The sequence below is a fragment of the Chanos chanos genome, chromosome 8, assembly GCF_902362185.1.
Source record: "Chanos chanos chromosome 8, fChaCha1.1, whole genome shotgun sequence".
Classification (NCBI taxonomy): domain Eukaryota; kingdom Metazoa; phylum Chordata; class Actinopteri; order Gonorynchiformes; family Chanidae; genus Chanos; species Chanos chanos.
The window spans coordinates 17,377,426-17,394,233 of record NC_044502.1 but is presented as its reverse complement, the minus strand read 5'-3'; the positions used below and the strand labels follow the sequence as shown (position 1 = coordinate 17,394,233).

The window sequence follows — 16,808 nt, the reverse complement described above, 5'->3', positions numbered from 1 at the left end:
GACATATCATTAAAGAAGGCATTAAAATAAACAGTATCAGTATTAATTATAAACGTTAGTAGTATTAATAACAATCACCTTTTTCTGAGCAAGACCAAGATAAGAATGACAGCACAGAATCCTACAACAGTGACTCCAGTGGTTATGTAAAGAATCATGGTATGGCTTTGCACTGTGAGAACAGAAAGAGGACACAGTGACTCTCATGAAAGATGTGGCATTTACATTTTTCACTATTGACCCACCAGGTCTTTTTGATTTTTAATGAAGAAAACCCATCAGAACCATTGATTCAGTTTTCTCTCAGCAGTTTTAAAATGAATCTAAATCATACCTTTAGGATGAACTGAAACCACAGTTGAGTTCTGAACTCCAATGTCATTCTGTGCTTCACAGTAATATTGTCCACTATTGTGAATGGCCAAAGTGAAGTTCATCAGCTCTCCCATGCCTTTCAGGGAAAATCCATCTCTATTTTTCTTAAACCAAGTGTATGTGTGAACTGGTGGGTTGGCATCACTGCTACATGTGAGCATCACTGAACTGCCCTCTACTATTTCACCAGAGGGACTAATGGAGGCAGCGGTGTTCCTTGGTCCATCTGGAAGCAAATATGACTCAGACATGTTTATGTTGAAACATTTACATTTATCTTGATGGTACTGGCAGGTTTGAGTAGGTTTCAGCGCTCAAAGTGAGGAGGGAAACTTACATGACGTACCAGTCAGACAGGTAATGGGTGAAAAAAGTGCCTTGTTACGTTGTGTTAACTTCAACTGTTTTTGTTTCACACAAGGTTTATGGAGATGAGTGTAGCCTGGTTAAAAGCATCTTATTTGTGCATGGGTGAGTATATTGTTAAAATTATTAGTATGTGTATGTTCATAATCTCATGGTTGTAGTTAATAGATTTTGTTATGATTGGATAAAAAGGCTATTTTGAAAGGTGTTTGTCATACGCCTGTATGCCTGGCTAATGGTTACGAAATCCTGTGCTTTCTAACACCTGAAGGAGAAAGTCAAGAGAGAGAAGGAGAAGCGCGTCTGAGGAGATTTTCTCACGTGTCCAAATGTAACTCATTTATTGTTTGCGCACACTAATGTGGAAGTTTTTTAATGACAATGTAAGCAGTAATCAAGAGGAAGATTTGTGAATTGTTTATTCTGGTAGAATTGCTGCAAGAATCTTCAAATTGCAGTGCTTTCACCAGTGCACCAAGCTTATTCATTAGTCATGTTGTTATCTTTTCACTGACGACGTACCCGAAGTTTCAGCTGCTTTTTACGAGCACACGTTTATATTATTGGTTGGAGTCTTCATCGGTTGTGATTCGGAAACAAATGAAGTTTACCATGTACGCAGCGCATGTTCAAAGTTCATCTGGCACTGCTGGATTGGGAGAAAGATGTTATGGAGATGCTGCCCCAATCTTTCTCAAGTACAATTGTCAACGAGTGTAAGAGAGTAAAGGTGCAAAGAAACACTCGACCGTAAGCAATATTATCTCACATTTTGTTTTACTTTCTTATTATGGAATGAAGTGACCATTTGTTTTAGGCCACAACACTCACTAGCTTCGACACAGCCCTGCAACGTTTTATTGCATTTCATTTTTGCGTTGTTGCCAACTGTTTTGTATGTGTGTGTGTGTGTGTGTGTACCTACTCAGAACACAATGTGTGTAAATTCACCGTTATATTCCAAGTACGTAATTTCAGTTGTACATCTGAGAATGGTGTACAGAAAATCAGATTGTGTTCAAGTGGAGGAGAGACATAACAGAGCTCTAAATTCTCACTTACTCACTCACTCATTGTTTAAGCTGCTTATCCTAATTAGGGTCGCGGGTGGTGCTGGAGCCTATCCCAGCATTCAATGGGGCGAAAGGCGGGGAAACACCCTGGACAGGTCGCCAGTCCATCGCAGGGTAGACACACAGACAAACACATTCGTACACTTATGCACACCTAGGGGCAATTTAGTATCTCTTTCATATTTCTTCATTAAATAGTTTTATTTAATGAAGATATTTATAATTTATGATTTAATTTATAATATTATTTCTAAATCTGAGATCAGTGTGGCTTGTGTTCATCCTTCATACAAAGACAACTTACACGTTTAAGGTAGAAATCTATTCTAGTACATTTAATCTTGTGTTAAAAGTTCTTGCTTTGGGGTAAAGTATTCTGGTTGGTCTGTACTGTTCTATATAATATGAACAGATATATTGGCAAGGCCCTAGATAATCAACATCAAGTTAAAAACAAATGGATTTTAAGGTTTCAAAAGCACTCGGGACCCTGCCCATACTATGAACATCACGGGGTAGGAGAGGTTAGAAGAGTTATACAAGGAATAAGATCAAGAACTGAATCCAGGTAGTAAGCTACTCCAGTTTTCAAAGCAATGTTCTCATTCATTTCCATTTAGTTGAATACTAACATTGATTGAATTTAAAACTGTCGTTTCACACAAGGCTTTGGGAGATATCATCATACCCGAAAAGTCACAGTGTTCTCTTGGGTAACACAGAGGGATTTGTTCACACAGGGCTAGGTAATCATGGGTCTCATTATACTTACATAAAGTATACTGGCATTTGCCACTGTGAAGTGGAAACTTGGATGAACTTACATTTGACATTGAGGTGTGTCTCAGTAGAGATTCTCTCTCCAACCTCATTCCCAGCTTTGCAGTAGTACTGTCCACTGTCCTCAGAGCTGATGTTGGTGATGGTGTAGTTCTGTCCTAAACTTACAGCTCCAGTTCCATTTTTATACCAGGTGTATGTGTGAACTGGTGGGTTGGCATCACTGCTACATGTGAGCATCACTAAATTGCTCTCCACTATTGCATCAGAGGGACTAATGGAGACTGTGGTGTTCCTTGGTTGATCTGGAAACACATTTGACTCAGACATGTTTACGTTGAAACATATACATTTACAATCGAACTTCAGTTGTCGCAGGTTTAATTTTCAAAGATTTGATTATATGCGAGTTTGCCATCAGTGATTAAATGGGAATTTTTTCTGGAGTTTTGCGGCCTACTGTGGAAAATCGCAGATGATGTGTGTAGACTAGAAAGTATAAAGAAAACTGAAAAAAAGTTTTGCAAGTCATAAATGCATAAAATATATGTATTATTAATCTATTTCATCATTCACTACCACACACACACACACACACACACACACATATATATATATCTTTGTACTAGCCAGCCTTTGTGTTGTTCAGGGTTCAGGTTTGGGTGGGCCTAAAGATATTCATGGTTTTTCCACTTTTGCAGGGGTCCTGCACCCCTAACCCCCATGAATGTGGACGGCCCGACCGTATTGTGATGTTACTGGTTGATATGAGTTTTAGTGCTCAGAGTGAGGAAGGAGACTGAAATGATGTGCCAGGGAGCCAAGTAATGAGGGAAAAAGTGCCTTGTTACATTGTGTGCACTTAAACTGTTTTTGTGTTAAACAAGGTTTTGGTTGGCCTGTACTGTTTGATATGTGCACAGATATATGAGCCATGGTCCAGATAATCAACATTAAGTGTACTTAAGAGAAATGGCTTTAGGATTTGAAAAGCACTCATGACCCTGCCCATACAATGAACATTAGGCGGTAGGAGTATTACATAAGCAATGAGATCAAGAACTAGGTTCTGCTAATGAACATATTCCAAATTTTTCAGCAATATTCTCTATGATTTCCATTTAGTTGCATTATAACATTGTTTGATTTTAAAACAGTTCTTTTCACTCAAGATTTTTGCAAGAGGTCATCATACCAGAAAAATTAGAATGTTCTCTTTTGTAATAGAGAGGGATTTGTCCACACAATGCTTGGTAATGATGCATCTCATTATACTGACATAAAGTATACTGACATTTCCCACTGTGAAGTGGAAACTTGGATGAACTTACATTTGACATTCAGATGTATCTCAGTAGAGTATCTCTTCCAAATGCTGTTCTCAGCTCTACAGTAGTACTGTCCACTGTCCTCAGAGCTGATGTTGGTGATGATGTAATTCTGTCCTGAACTTATTAGTCCAGTTCCATTCTTATACCAGATGTATGTGTGAACTGGTGGGTTGGCATCACTGCTACATGTGAGCATCACTGAACTGCCCTCTACTATTTCACCAGAGGGACTAATGGAGGCAGCGGTGTTCCTTGGTCCATCTGGAAGCAAATATGACTCAGACATGTTTATGTTGAAACATTTACATTTATCTTGATGGTACTGGCAGGTTTGAGTAGGTTTCAGCGCTCAAAGTGAGGAGGGAAACTTACATGACGTACCAGTCAGACAGGTAATGGGTGAAAAAAGTGCCTTGTTACGTTGTGTTAACTTCAACTGTTTTTGTTTCACACAAGGTTTATGGAGATGAGTGTAGCCTGGTTAAAAGCATCTTATTTGTGCATGGGTGAGTATATTGTTAAAATTATTAGTATGTGTATGTTCATAATCTCATGGTTGTAGTTAATAGATTTTGTTATGATTGGATAAAAAGGCTATTTTGAAAGGTGTTTGTCATACGCCTGTATGCCTGGCTAATGGTTACGAAATCCTGTGCTTTCTAACACCTGAAGGAGAAAGTCAAGAGAGAGAAGGAGAAGCGCGTCTGAGGAGATTTTCTCACGTGTCCAAATGTAACTCATTTATTGTTTGCGCACACTAATGTGGAAGTTTTTTAATGACAATGTAAGCAGTAATCAAGAGGAAGATTTGTGAATTGTTTATTCTGGTAAAATTGCTGCAAGAATCTTCAAATTGCAGTGCTTTCACCAGTGCACCAAGCTTATTCATTAGTCATGTTGTTATCTTTTCACTGACGACGTACCCGAAGTTTCAGCTGCTTTTTACGAGCACACGTTTATATTATTGGTTGGAGTCTTCATCGGTTGTGATTCGGAAACAAATGAAGTTTACCATGTACGCAGCGCATGTTCAAAGTTCATCTGGCACTGCTGGATTGGGAGAAAGATGTTATGGAGATGCTGCCCCAATCTTTCTCAAGTACAATTGTCAACGAGTGTAAGAGAGTAAAGGTGCAAAGAAACACTCGACCGTAAGCAATATTATCTCACATTTTGTTTTACTTTCTTATTATGGAATGAAGTGACCATTTGTTTTAGGCCACAACACTCACTAGCTTCGACACAGCCCTGCAACGTTTTATTGCATTTCATTTTTGCGTTGTTGCCAACTGTTTTGTATGTGTGTGTGTGTGTGTGTGTACCTACTCAGAACACAATGTGTGTAAATTCACCGTTATATTCCAAGTACGTAATTTCAGTTGTACATCTGAGAATGGTGTACAGAAAATCAGATTGTGTTCAAGTGGAGGAGAGACATAACAGAGCTCTAAATTCTCACTTACTCACTCACTCATTGTTTAAGCTGCTTATCCTAATTAGGGTCGCGGGTGGTGCTGGAGCCTATCCCAGCATTCAATGGGGCGAAAGGCGGGGAAACACCCTGGACAGGTCGCCAGTCCATCGCAGGGTAGACACACAGACAAACACATTCGTACACTTATGCACACCTAGGGGCAATTTAGTATCTCTTTCATATTTCTTCATTAAATAGTTTTATTTAATGAAGATATTTATAATTTATGATTTAATTTATAATATTATTTCTAAATCTGAGATCAGTGTGGCTTGTGTTCATCCTTCATACAAAGACAACTTACACGTTTAAGGTAGAAATCTATTCTAGTACATTTAATCTTGTGTTAAAAGTTCTTGCTTTGGGGTAAAGTATTCTGGTTGGTCTGTACTGTTCTATATAATATGAACAGATATATTGGCAAGGCCCTAGATAATCAACATCAAGTTAAAAACAAATGGATTTTAAGGTTTCAAAAGCACTCGGGACCCTGCCCATACTATGAACATCACGGGGTAGGAGAGGTTAGAAGAGTTATACAAGGAATAAGATCAAGAACTGAATCCAGGTAGTAAGCTACTCCAGTTTTCAAAGCAATGTTCTCATTCATTTCCATTTAGTTGAATACTAACATTGATTGAATTTAAAACTGTCGTTTCACACAAGGCTTTGGGAGATATCATCATACCCGAAAAGTCACAGTGTTCTCTTGGGTAACACAGAGGGATTTGTTCACACAGGGCTAGGTAATCATGGGTCTCATTATACTTACATAAAGTATACTGGCATTTGCCACTGTGAAGTGGAAACTTGGATGAACTTACATTTGACATTGAGGTGTGTCTCAGTAGAGATTCTCTCTCCAACCTCATTCCCAGCTTTGCAGTAGTACTGTCCACTGTCCTCAGAGCTGATGTTGGTGATGGTGTAGTTCTGTCCTAAACTTACAGCTCCAGTTCCATTTTTATACCAGGTGTATGTGTGAACTGGTGGGTTGGCATCACTGCTACATGTGAGCATCACTAAATTGCTCTCCACTATTGCATCAGAGGGACTAATGGAGACTGTGGTGTTCCTTGGTTGATCTGGAAACACATTTGACTCAGACATGTTTACGTTGAAACATATACATTTACAATCGAACTTCAGTTGTCGCAGGTTTAATTTTCAAAGATTTGATTATATGCGAGTTTGCCATCAGTGATTAAATGGGAATTTTTTCTGGAGTTTTGCGGCCTACTGTGGAAAATCGCAGATGATGTGTGTAGACTAGAAAGTATAAAGAAAACTGAAAAAAAGTTTTGCAAGTCATAAATGCATAAAATATATGTATTATTAATCTATTTCATCATTCACTACCACACACACACACACACACACACACACACATATATATATATCTTTGTACTAGCCAGCCTTTGTGTTGTTCAGGGTTCAGGTTTGGGTGGGCCTAAAGATATTCATGGTTTTTCCACTTTTGCAGGGGTCCTGCACCCCTAACCCCCATGAATGTGGACGGCCGACCGTATTGTGATGTTACTGGTTGATATGAGTTTTAGTGCTCAGAGTGAGGAAGGAGACTGAAATGATGTGCCAGGGAGCCAAGTAATGAGGGAAAAAGTGCCTTGTTACATTGTGTGCACTTAAACTGTTTTTGTGTTAAACAAGGTTTTGGTTGGCCTGTACTGTTTGATATGTGCACAGATATATGAGCCATGGTCCAGATAATCAACATTAAGTGTACTTAAGAGAAATGGCTTTAGGATTTGAAAAGCACTCATGACCCTGCCCATACAATGAACATTAGGCGGTAGGAGTATTACATAAGCAATGAGATCAAGAACTAGGTTCTGCTAATGAACATATTCCAAATTTTTCAGCAATATTCTCTATGATTTCCATTTAGTTGCATTATAACATTGTTTGATTTTAAAACAGTTCTTTTCACTCAAGATTTTTGCAAGAGGTCATCATACCAGAAAAATTAGAATGTTCTCTTTTGTAATAGAGAGGGATTTGTCCACACAATGCTTGGTAATGATGCATCTCATTATACTGACATAAAGTATACTGACATTTCCCACTGTGAAGTGGAAACTTGGATGAACTTACATTTGACATTCAGATGTATCTCAGTAGAGTATCTCTTCCAAATGCTGTTCTCAGCTCTACAGTAGTACTGTCCACTGTCCTCAGAGCTGATGTTGGTGATGATGTAATTCTGTCCTGAACTTATTAGTCCAGTTCCATTCTTATACCAGATGTATGTGTGAACTGGTGGGTTGGCATCACTGCTGCAGTTCAGAGTCACTGAACTGCCCTCCACTATTTCACCAGAGGGACTGATAGAGACCACAGTGTTGTATGGCTGATCTAAGAAACAGTGTAAATGTTGAACCAATCGCACTTATGAAACTGAGTGATTCTGTTTACATACAGAGAGCTTCTTCTGCTGTTTAGCAGATCTGAAATTACCAAGCTTTTGTCTGACAGATCTGGCTATTTTAAATTTAGGTAAACAAACTGATAACTCTTTATGTTACATTTTTGTTGTGTTGTCACTGGACTTTTGAAGACACATCATAAAAATATCCTGTGACAGTAATTTTAAAATAGCTGATTGGTCAATTCAGTGTCATAAAATAAAGTGTGGATTTGTCTTGAGAGTCGACTGACACTTCTGTTCACTTTTGGTTAATACTGCAATGAACAATAAGCTCAATGGGCATAAATCATTTTAAGACAGTGGTCTATGTACTGGAACTGTTATTATTTCTTGGTTTAGTCAAATTATACCAGTTACACTGAGAATATGTTAACAGCTAGTAGATTACATTAAATATTTGAGTGTGAATGTCTTGATGCATGCTCAATAACCCAGGTAAATAAATCCCAGAAAGCTGAATCAGTTCATCTGGACACAAAGTTTTAGTGGGAGAAACGCTTCATCAGTCATCCAAGCGACTTCTGCAGTCTCAGCAGACTGCAAGTATCCCAGACCTTAAACATTACAGTTACATAGCGATTGAAACCAGCACTACAGCATAACAATGAAATTAACTAGGAGTAAACTAGGAATAATCAGGACGCTGCACCACCAAGCCGACAGTATCCCTGCTGACACAGCCACCAGAAAAGGGGAGAAATCCCACATCAAGCAGGTCCTGGGTAAATGCAGTTATCCTAATTCTAATTGGACATTTGTCAAAGCCAGGAAGACGCCCAAACAATGCTCCGGTCGACCAAAGAGAGGAGAAGGACAACTGCTATTTAAGCATAAACCAGTGTTGATTCCGTATGTGGAAAGAGTGTCAGAATGATCGAGATGCGTATTTCCCAAACACCATGTCTCGGTTGCTTTTGAACCCCAAATCACGCTGCGCCAGAAACTGGTCAGTCCCAGGGATTCAACGGGTCCCCCTGTACAAACAGAGCAATATAAGGCGCTTTCGGATTGAACAATTCTGGGATCTCATCCGATAGGAACTACCCCCTGGGGAGCTCTCTCTAAAACTACATATGTTCTAGAGCTTTTTTTCTGTTTGCTTTCGCACCACCAGTAGGAACGCTGAAGTGACGTAAGCTGGGCGACGGTGGTATAGCAACATAATGCTAAGAGCTGTTATTTACACGGCTAACTAGGATAGCTGAACATTTAATAACAAATTTAATAACTTTTAAGACTTTTTAAACACCTCTAAAAGGAAAAAAAATAAATAATACCATTACTGCAGCAAAAGAAATCGACAAACTAGACTACAGTATACACAGTTAGAGTTTTATTGAATTTGAATGACAGAAGTATTTAGTGAACATTAGATAACATAACTGCCTTCTCATTAATGAAAATAAAACTGTATGGCAATAGACCCAGTCGAATGGAAAAAAAGTCCCTCTGCATTTACCACCGCAGTAGCAGTGAACAACTCGATGGGCATGGTAGTTTTCCGGTGCTAGCATAGCACTTGTGCCTGACCCTTGCTCGCAGTGTTGTGCTTTTGAGTTTTTCCCTTTTCCACGCCGCAGCCCTCAAATCATAAGCTAGATAAACACATTCTTCTTCTAAGTTAAAATGCGGATCGCAGCCACACAAGCGGACACACAAGCACCCTACCAAAGTGGAGTGTACGCTACCTCTTTAACGTACAAACAAATAGATATTGGACGTTGTGAAAATGGTCACTGTTGTGGGATATAAAATACCAGTAAAATAAAATATAAAAACTGCCTCCCCTCCTACAATTCCAGACATTTTAAGACATTGTTAGACCTGAATATCAAAAACTAAATTTAAGACTTCATATTTTACACAGAGTTTTAAAAATGGCGGTTGCAATCATCGTATACCTATGCCTGGACCAATTTGGCGTATACTTACGTCACAAGGTTCCTGCTGTGCTGCAAAAGTACCTACCCTGAAGTAGGAGCTAAAAAAGCCCTAAAAATGGTGTTCTAAGTGTGGTATCTTAGGAGAGATGACCGACGCAGTCTTTTATGATATTCATTTTTCTCTTCTGAACGGGAGTACAAATGCAAAAGTGGCACTTCGGCATCCAATTACTATCTCACTCAAAGCTTTCTTCTTTTTCTCTTTTAGGTTTCACAACGAACATCAACACAGGACAGTGCCACCCGGTGATTACTCAAGGTAAGGTGTTTTACATATACATATTCACGATATTACATCTCCCCCCTCTTTAGGCTAAATGATTTCCTAAGATAACTTTGCAGTTTCAAATAATAACAAAACAAGAATAATCTCATTCATTAACAAGTGTACCCATTACCATCTATAAAGGTGTACAGCTTTTTATATATATATATATATATATATATATATATATATATATATATATATATATATATATTTGTACACATATCAAAGGCGTCCACTTTGCCAAACACCAATGACAAAACAAAAGGTACAGTATGATAACGGTTGCCTTACAACTAAACCTTATGTAACACATCAATTTACAAACAAAAATTGTTCTGAACATTTTGCTGTTGTACTTTTTTTTTTTCATTAAGTTATGCACTTATCTCACAAAGTCTCTCAGGTAAGCTGGAGAATTTCTCTCTCTCTCTCAGATCGTCTCAAGGTTGTAGTCTCAGGGTTTGGGGGTTGCCCTGGACTCACAGCTTTTCCAGGAACAGTTTGTACAGTCTCCCTCGACTCTGCCTCCATGGAAAAATTCTTAGTTGCCAGATGAGTCAGGGTCACTGAACCCTCGGAACCGTTTGACACTTCTTCTGGGACCCTCTCTGGATCCGGTTGCAGAGGTTCCTTAGTGTACCTTGCTCTCATCTGGTCCACATGCCTGCGCAGACTTTGACCATTACCGATGACCACGCTGTATGACACTGGACCTGTACAACTGTTAATGACTCCGGGAACCCACTTCGGACCATAACTGTAGTTTCGGATGAACACTTCATCACCAGGTTGGAAATTTCTCAGTTTGGTGCCTGGATCATGAATTTGTTTCTGCCTCAATTGCCTCTCTTGTATCTTTGCTTTTAGATCCGGTATCAACAGGTCAAAGGTCAATCTTAGTTTTCTGGACATGAGCATCTCAGCTGGAGAATTTCCAGTGGTGGAGTGAGGGGTAATTCGGTAATTGAACAGGAATCTGGAAAGCTTTGTTTCAACTGTATCGCCTGGCGTTTTCTTTTGTCCATCTTTTAAGGTTTGTACGGCCCTCTCGGCCAATCCATTCGATGAGGGATGGTATGGAGCAGATGTGAAATGGCAAACACCATTTTGCTTCAAGAATCCCTCGAATTCAGCACTAGTGAAACATGATCCATTATCTGTGACGAGACATTCCGGTATTCCATGTGTGCTGAAACTTTGCCTTAGTTTCTCAATAGTCGCTTGGGAAGTGGATGAGTTCATGGCATAAGCTTCCATCCATTTTGAATGTGCATCCACAATCACCAAGAACATCTTCCCTAGGAAAGGGCCTGCATAGTCTGCATGTAGTCTAGACCATGGTCTCTCAGGCCATTCCCATGGATGAAGTGGAGCCGATGGTGGACTCTTCGCATTCTTTTGGCATTCCCCACAACTGCTCACTTCTCTCTCCACCTCTTTGTCCATCCCTGGCCACCATACATATGATCTTGCCAATCCCTTCATTTTGGACATTCCTGCATGTGTGCAATGTAACTGTCTCAACAGGATTGTTCGCCCTTGTGGAGGTACAATCACTCTTGCACCCCACAAGACACAGCCCTCTCTGACACTCAAGGCTAGCCTTCTTGAGTAGTATGGTTGCAACCTGGAATCTGTTACTACCGGCCATCCTTTCAGAACATATTCACGTACCTGTAACAAGATCACATCTTGAGTTGTCCATTTCCTAATTTGTTCTGCATTCAGGGGAGCGGTGTCTAACAACTCAAGCATCAACACCTTGTCCTCCTCCTGCTCTCCCTCATCCCCCAACTCAGGCACTGGCAGTCTGCTTAGTGCGTCCGCATTTGCGTGCTGCTTTCCCGGTTTGTACACAATTTTGTACTCGTAGGCTCTAAGCCACACAGACCAGCGCTGTACCCTTGAACAAGGTTATCAGGGGTTTATGGTCAGTGACAATAGTAAAAATCCGTCCGTACAAATACTTGTGGAATCTTTGGATCCCGAAAATCACTGCCAGTCCTTCTTTGTCTAGTTGGGAATAGCGTCTTTCTGCTGGCGTCAGGGTGCGTGACATGAACCCCAACGGTCTTTCACTCCCGTCCTCCATCTTGTGCGATAAGACCGCTCCTACCCCATAAGGAGAAGCGTCACATGAAAGAATAAGCTCTTGACTGGCTGAGTAGTGCACCAACACATCTGCAGATCTCAACAGCGCTTTTGATTTTTGGAAAGCCCTCTCTTGTGGTTCATTCCAACTCCATTTTTCATCCTTTCGCAGGGGCTGATATAGTGGAGCTAACAATGTGGCCAGATTAGGTAAGAACCTGCTATAATAGTTAAGTAAGCCTAAATACGCCTTTAACTCTGTGATGTTTGTTGGAGCAGGTGCTTCCTCGATGGCCTTAGCTTTGGTCTCCATAGGGCGCAAGCCTCGTGCATCCACAATGTGTCCCAGGTACTGCACTTCTGTTTCCATAAACGCGCACTTGTTTCGTTTCAGTCTCAGGCCGGCTTCTTCCAGCCGCTTCAGTACTTCTCCCAAGTTCCTCAAATGGTCTTCCTCGGTTGTCCCTGTGACTATGATGTCATCCAAGTACACTGCTACCTGTGTTACCCCTTGTAGCAGACTCTCCATTGTCCTCTGGAATATAGCTGGTGCTGAGGAGACCCCATACGGTAAGCGACTATATGTAAAAAGTCCTTTATGTGTATTTATGGTCACGTATTTCTGGGACGGCTCATCCAACGTGATCTGTTGATATGCATGACTCATATCTAGTTTGGAAAACTTCTGTCCTCCTGACAGCACTGCGAACAAATCTTCCAGCTTGGGGATTGGGTATTGCTCTAATGAAGCCACCTGATTAACTGTCAATTTATAGTCCCCACACAACCTGACTGTGCCATCAGGCTTCAAAATGGGAACTACTGGGGCCGCCCATTCGGAGTATTTAACAGGTGTGATGATGTCCTCTTTCAATAATCTATTAATTTCTTGCTCAACTTTCGCTCGCATGGCGTAGGGGACAGATCGGGGCCTATAAAACTTTGGGGTGGCATTTTCTGCCACATGGATGACTGCGGAGTTTCCCTTCAGTGTGCCCAATTCTTCTTTAAAGACTGAGGCATGTCTCTGAAGTACCTGCTGCAGTGTCGTTTATTCATTATGGGTATACTTTATTTCTGCCCAATTTAACTGAATTTCTTCCAGCCAGTTCCTGCCGAGCAAATTTGGCCCTATACCGTTGACCACCACTAAGGGTAAGGATGTTGTCTGCTTTTGATAAGTAACTTTGACCCTAGCTACTCCCAAAATATGGATTTGCTCCCCCGTGTATGTTTTTAGACACATCTCAGTTTTCTCTAATGTTGGGCTGACTTGGGTCTTGCATATTTTCTTGTACTCCGTTTCATTCATGACTGTGACACTACTTCCAGTGTCTAGCTCAAATTTGACTGGATGCCCTTCAATTTTCATGTCGACCTGAAATGGCTTCACTCTCTTTGTGCTTGAGGCTGTTACACTGTTCAGCGAATAGGTAAGCTCTGTCTCATCTTCTTCTTTCTCTACAGCTAAGCTATGTGCTCTGTGAGTAGTAGATTTTTCAAAGGCATGCTGTCTCTTACTCTCATTTATTTCTCGGGTTTTGCATGCCCTTGCAATATGACCTATTTTTGCACACTTATGGCATTTCTCATTCTTGAATTTACATTCCGTCGCAACATGTCCCTTGCCTTTGCATCTATAGCACTCAACAAGTTTCTCGTGCTCCATTTTCTTACTCCTGCGCGAGCTTTTACTCTCTGCATAGATCGTATTGCATGTCATGGCTGCTGGCTTCCCTTGTATGTCTTGTGCATGTTTATTTGCGGTTTCAATGGCCAACGCGATTTTCATAGCGTTCTCAAAAGTTAAGTTTGGTTCCGACAACAGCCATCTTTGTATCCGATCATCATTTATGCCACACACTAATCGATCTCGAAGCCTTTGGTGCAGAGTAGCTCCGTAATTACAATCGTGAGCAAGCTTTCTGAGTTCAGCCACATACTCCATTAAGGTTTCAGTGGGTTTACGCGAGCGAGCGTCGAATTTAAATCTTTGCACGATCTCACTAGGTCTGGGGTTAAAATGGTTTTGGAGGAGCCTCAACAACTCTTCGTATTTTTGGTCACTGGGTTTTGTGGGGCTCAGAAGATTTCTCATGAGGCTATATGTCGGTGCTCCCACTGCACTGATGAAAATAGCTCTCTTCTTGTCATCATCGTCAATTTCGTTAGCGATGAAAAACTGTTCCATAATTTCGCAGTATTCGTCCCAGGTCTGTAACTTGGAATCAAATGTCGAAAGAGTCCCTATCGTATCCATCTTCTTTCCCTTTTTTTTTTCTTTTTTTCGAAAGAATCCTAATTGTCTACCTAGCGTTTTATCCTACCCTCACTTCCAGCCGATAACTACCACTGCATTCACCGTTTATCTCGTCGCCAAATTTTATGTGGTATCTTAGGAGAGATGGTCGATGCAGACAGTCTTTTATGATATTTATTTTTCTCTTCCGAACGGGAGTACAAATGCAAAAGTGGCACTTCGGCATCCAATTACTATCTCACTCAAAGCTTTCTTCTTTTTCTCTTTTAGGTTTCACAACGAACATCAACACAGGACAGCGCCATCCGGTGATTACTCCAGGTAAGGTGTTTTACATATACATATTCACGATATTACACTAAGAACTATGATCACTCTAAGTTCCTGCAGTGCGAACACATGAAAAATTGGGTGCTTTCTCCAACAGGTCCAATAACGATGCAAAAGTTCCTCCGGTGTGAAAACGGCTGTAGTGTACACAGATAAATGTCGGGAGGATTGCCGTGAACTGTACATCGGAGAAACCAAACAGTTCTGTATGGTCAGTGTCATCAACAATTCATTGATTAAGAGAAAATACAAATAGATAACATTAAATCTCATAACATGAGATTATTCATAACATGGCTGAAACAGCAGTGACTTGCCTTTCGAACAAAAAAGTGACGGCCCTAAAACGTAGGCTACATAACAAACAGACTCGTTATACTCACATTGCTTAAAATTGTCATGCACTGGAATAGCAGCTAATTTAGCAATCCATATCACAATAGCCTGAAGACATGGCTTTAACAGCCAGCTTAAGGCATAGGCATAGTTTGCTGTTAGATACCACAACAACCAAAAGTTGCAGCCTCAGTTGTTTCAATAAGTAGCCTTTGTTTAAAGCACACCGAGGGATAGCATAACATGCTAATCGTTCCTTGCAATAAATTAGCTTTAATGGTCATCCAGTCTGAATTTGATGGTAATTAAACATCCATACATATTGTGCTCATTTGACACAGCAGTGTTTTGTATTGAAATATGGTGAGATTAGATCGACGAGTGTTGTGGATCATGAAGGCTACATAGTCATTGTCATGTATTTGGGAAGTGTAATTTTTGTTTTGGCCATGTGGTGTCCTCAGTCTTTGTTTGTGCCTGTTTAGTTCATCATTGATGTATTGTTTTCACCTATGTCTTGTTCTGTCTGTCTATTTAAGCCTCTTGTTTTCTTCAGTTCTTTCCTCAGTCTTGAGTTGCTACCGAGTGTACAATTCCTGAGCAAGCCTTCTAGTAAGCTCTGTGTGTTTTCTTGGATTGTTCCCTGTTGCCGAACCTCTGTTTTTGCCTGACTCCCTTGGATACCTCTGCTCTGATTCACCCATTAAAAGAATCACTTGCTCTGCATTACTTTTTGTCTTGCTTTCTGTAATTGGGTCTTGCACTTGGCACCGGGGTAAGGCTCTGGGCTTTCAAGCCAGAGCCCCGGGTTTGATTCCCAGATCATACGTCACAGTCATAGCGACAGCTATGGGGCTTATTGGGCTTATCAACACAATTAAAGGTAGCATCACAAACAGGTGGTCTTCTTTGGATTAGCTGTAACATTTCCTGTGTACATGCAAGCGTAAATGAGTAGGCTTAAATGCACAGTGACATACATTGGTGGCGCAAACTCCACAGCTTGAAGGGGGATTTCCCTGCGCCACATCCAATATTTTGACAGTTCGTCAACCTTCATCTCTGGCAATCACCAAATTAACACATCACCACAGTTAACCGAAGTAACAAAGTACGATGTCTGCTTCTCTTAAAAAGGCCACTCAGCTGAGTTTGCCTAAAACCTCTCAAAATGTTCATATCGGGACAGCTCGTCCACCGTTGTCCCTGACTTCACCTAATTAACACAACACCACAGTTAAAAGAGTTCGTTTTTTAGTGAGCATGCAAAATGCCTCCCGACATCGGTGAATTAACAACACTGCTAACGTGCACAAAACACATAAACAACATGGCCCCTCCTCTTGGTCCGAATGTGTCTCAAGTGGTGCATCATGATGTAGCACTTCAATACATCCCCCATGCTACAACTCATAATTTGATTGGCTAAACATCCTGTCAGTCATCAGACTGGTGAAACTGGTCAAAAATCTGTTCAGAGATACCCAAATTCATCCTTTCCCCATGGCTACACTGTTCTCCGTATCAAAAATACCTTCACAGTATAAAATCAAGACACCCGTGACTTCATGTACACCAAATCTGAAATGAATCCCATGAACCGTCTAGGAGCACTACAGCTGATATGGGTGAAAAAGCCACTCTTTCTGTTGCCAGATGGTAGCGCTATACCAGGGTGTCACTCTGGACATGTGGATATCATCATAACCAATAACCTGTGAAGTTTTAGCCGTAT

The 16,808-nt window shown here is 40.6% G+C and overlaps 1 protein-coding gene and 1 pseudogene across 1 annotated transcript in view; both read right to left on the bottom strand.

Annotated features, from left to right (window-relative positions):
• The window catches only part of LOC115819389 (B-cell receptor CD22-like), a 64,475-nt gene extending 61,551 nt beyond the window's left edge, over nt 1-2,924 (bottom strand). Inside the window, exon 1 of the mRNA XM_030782945.1 lies at nt 2,639-2,924. Within this exon, the coding sequence (XP_030638805.1) occupies nt 2,639-2,924 (286 nt within the window). The remainder of the gene's footprint in view (nt 1-2,638) is intronic.
• Nucleotides 2,925-8,480: 5,556 nt separating this feature from the next.
• On the bottom strand, nt 8,481-14,407 carry LOC115819388 (uncharacterized protein K02A2.6-like; annotated as a pseudogene).
• Between the last annotated feature and the right edge of the window lie 2,401 nt (nt 14,408-16,808).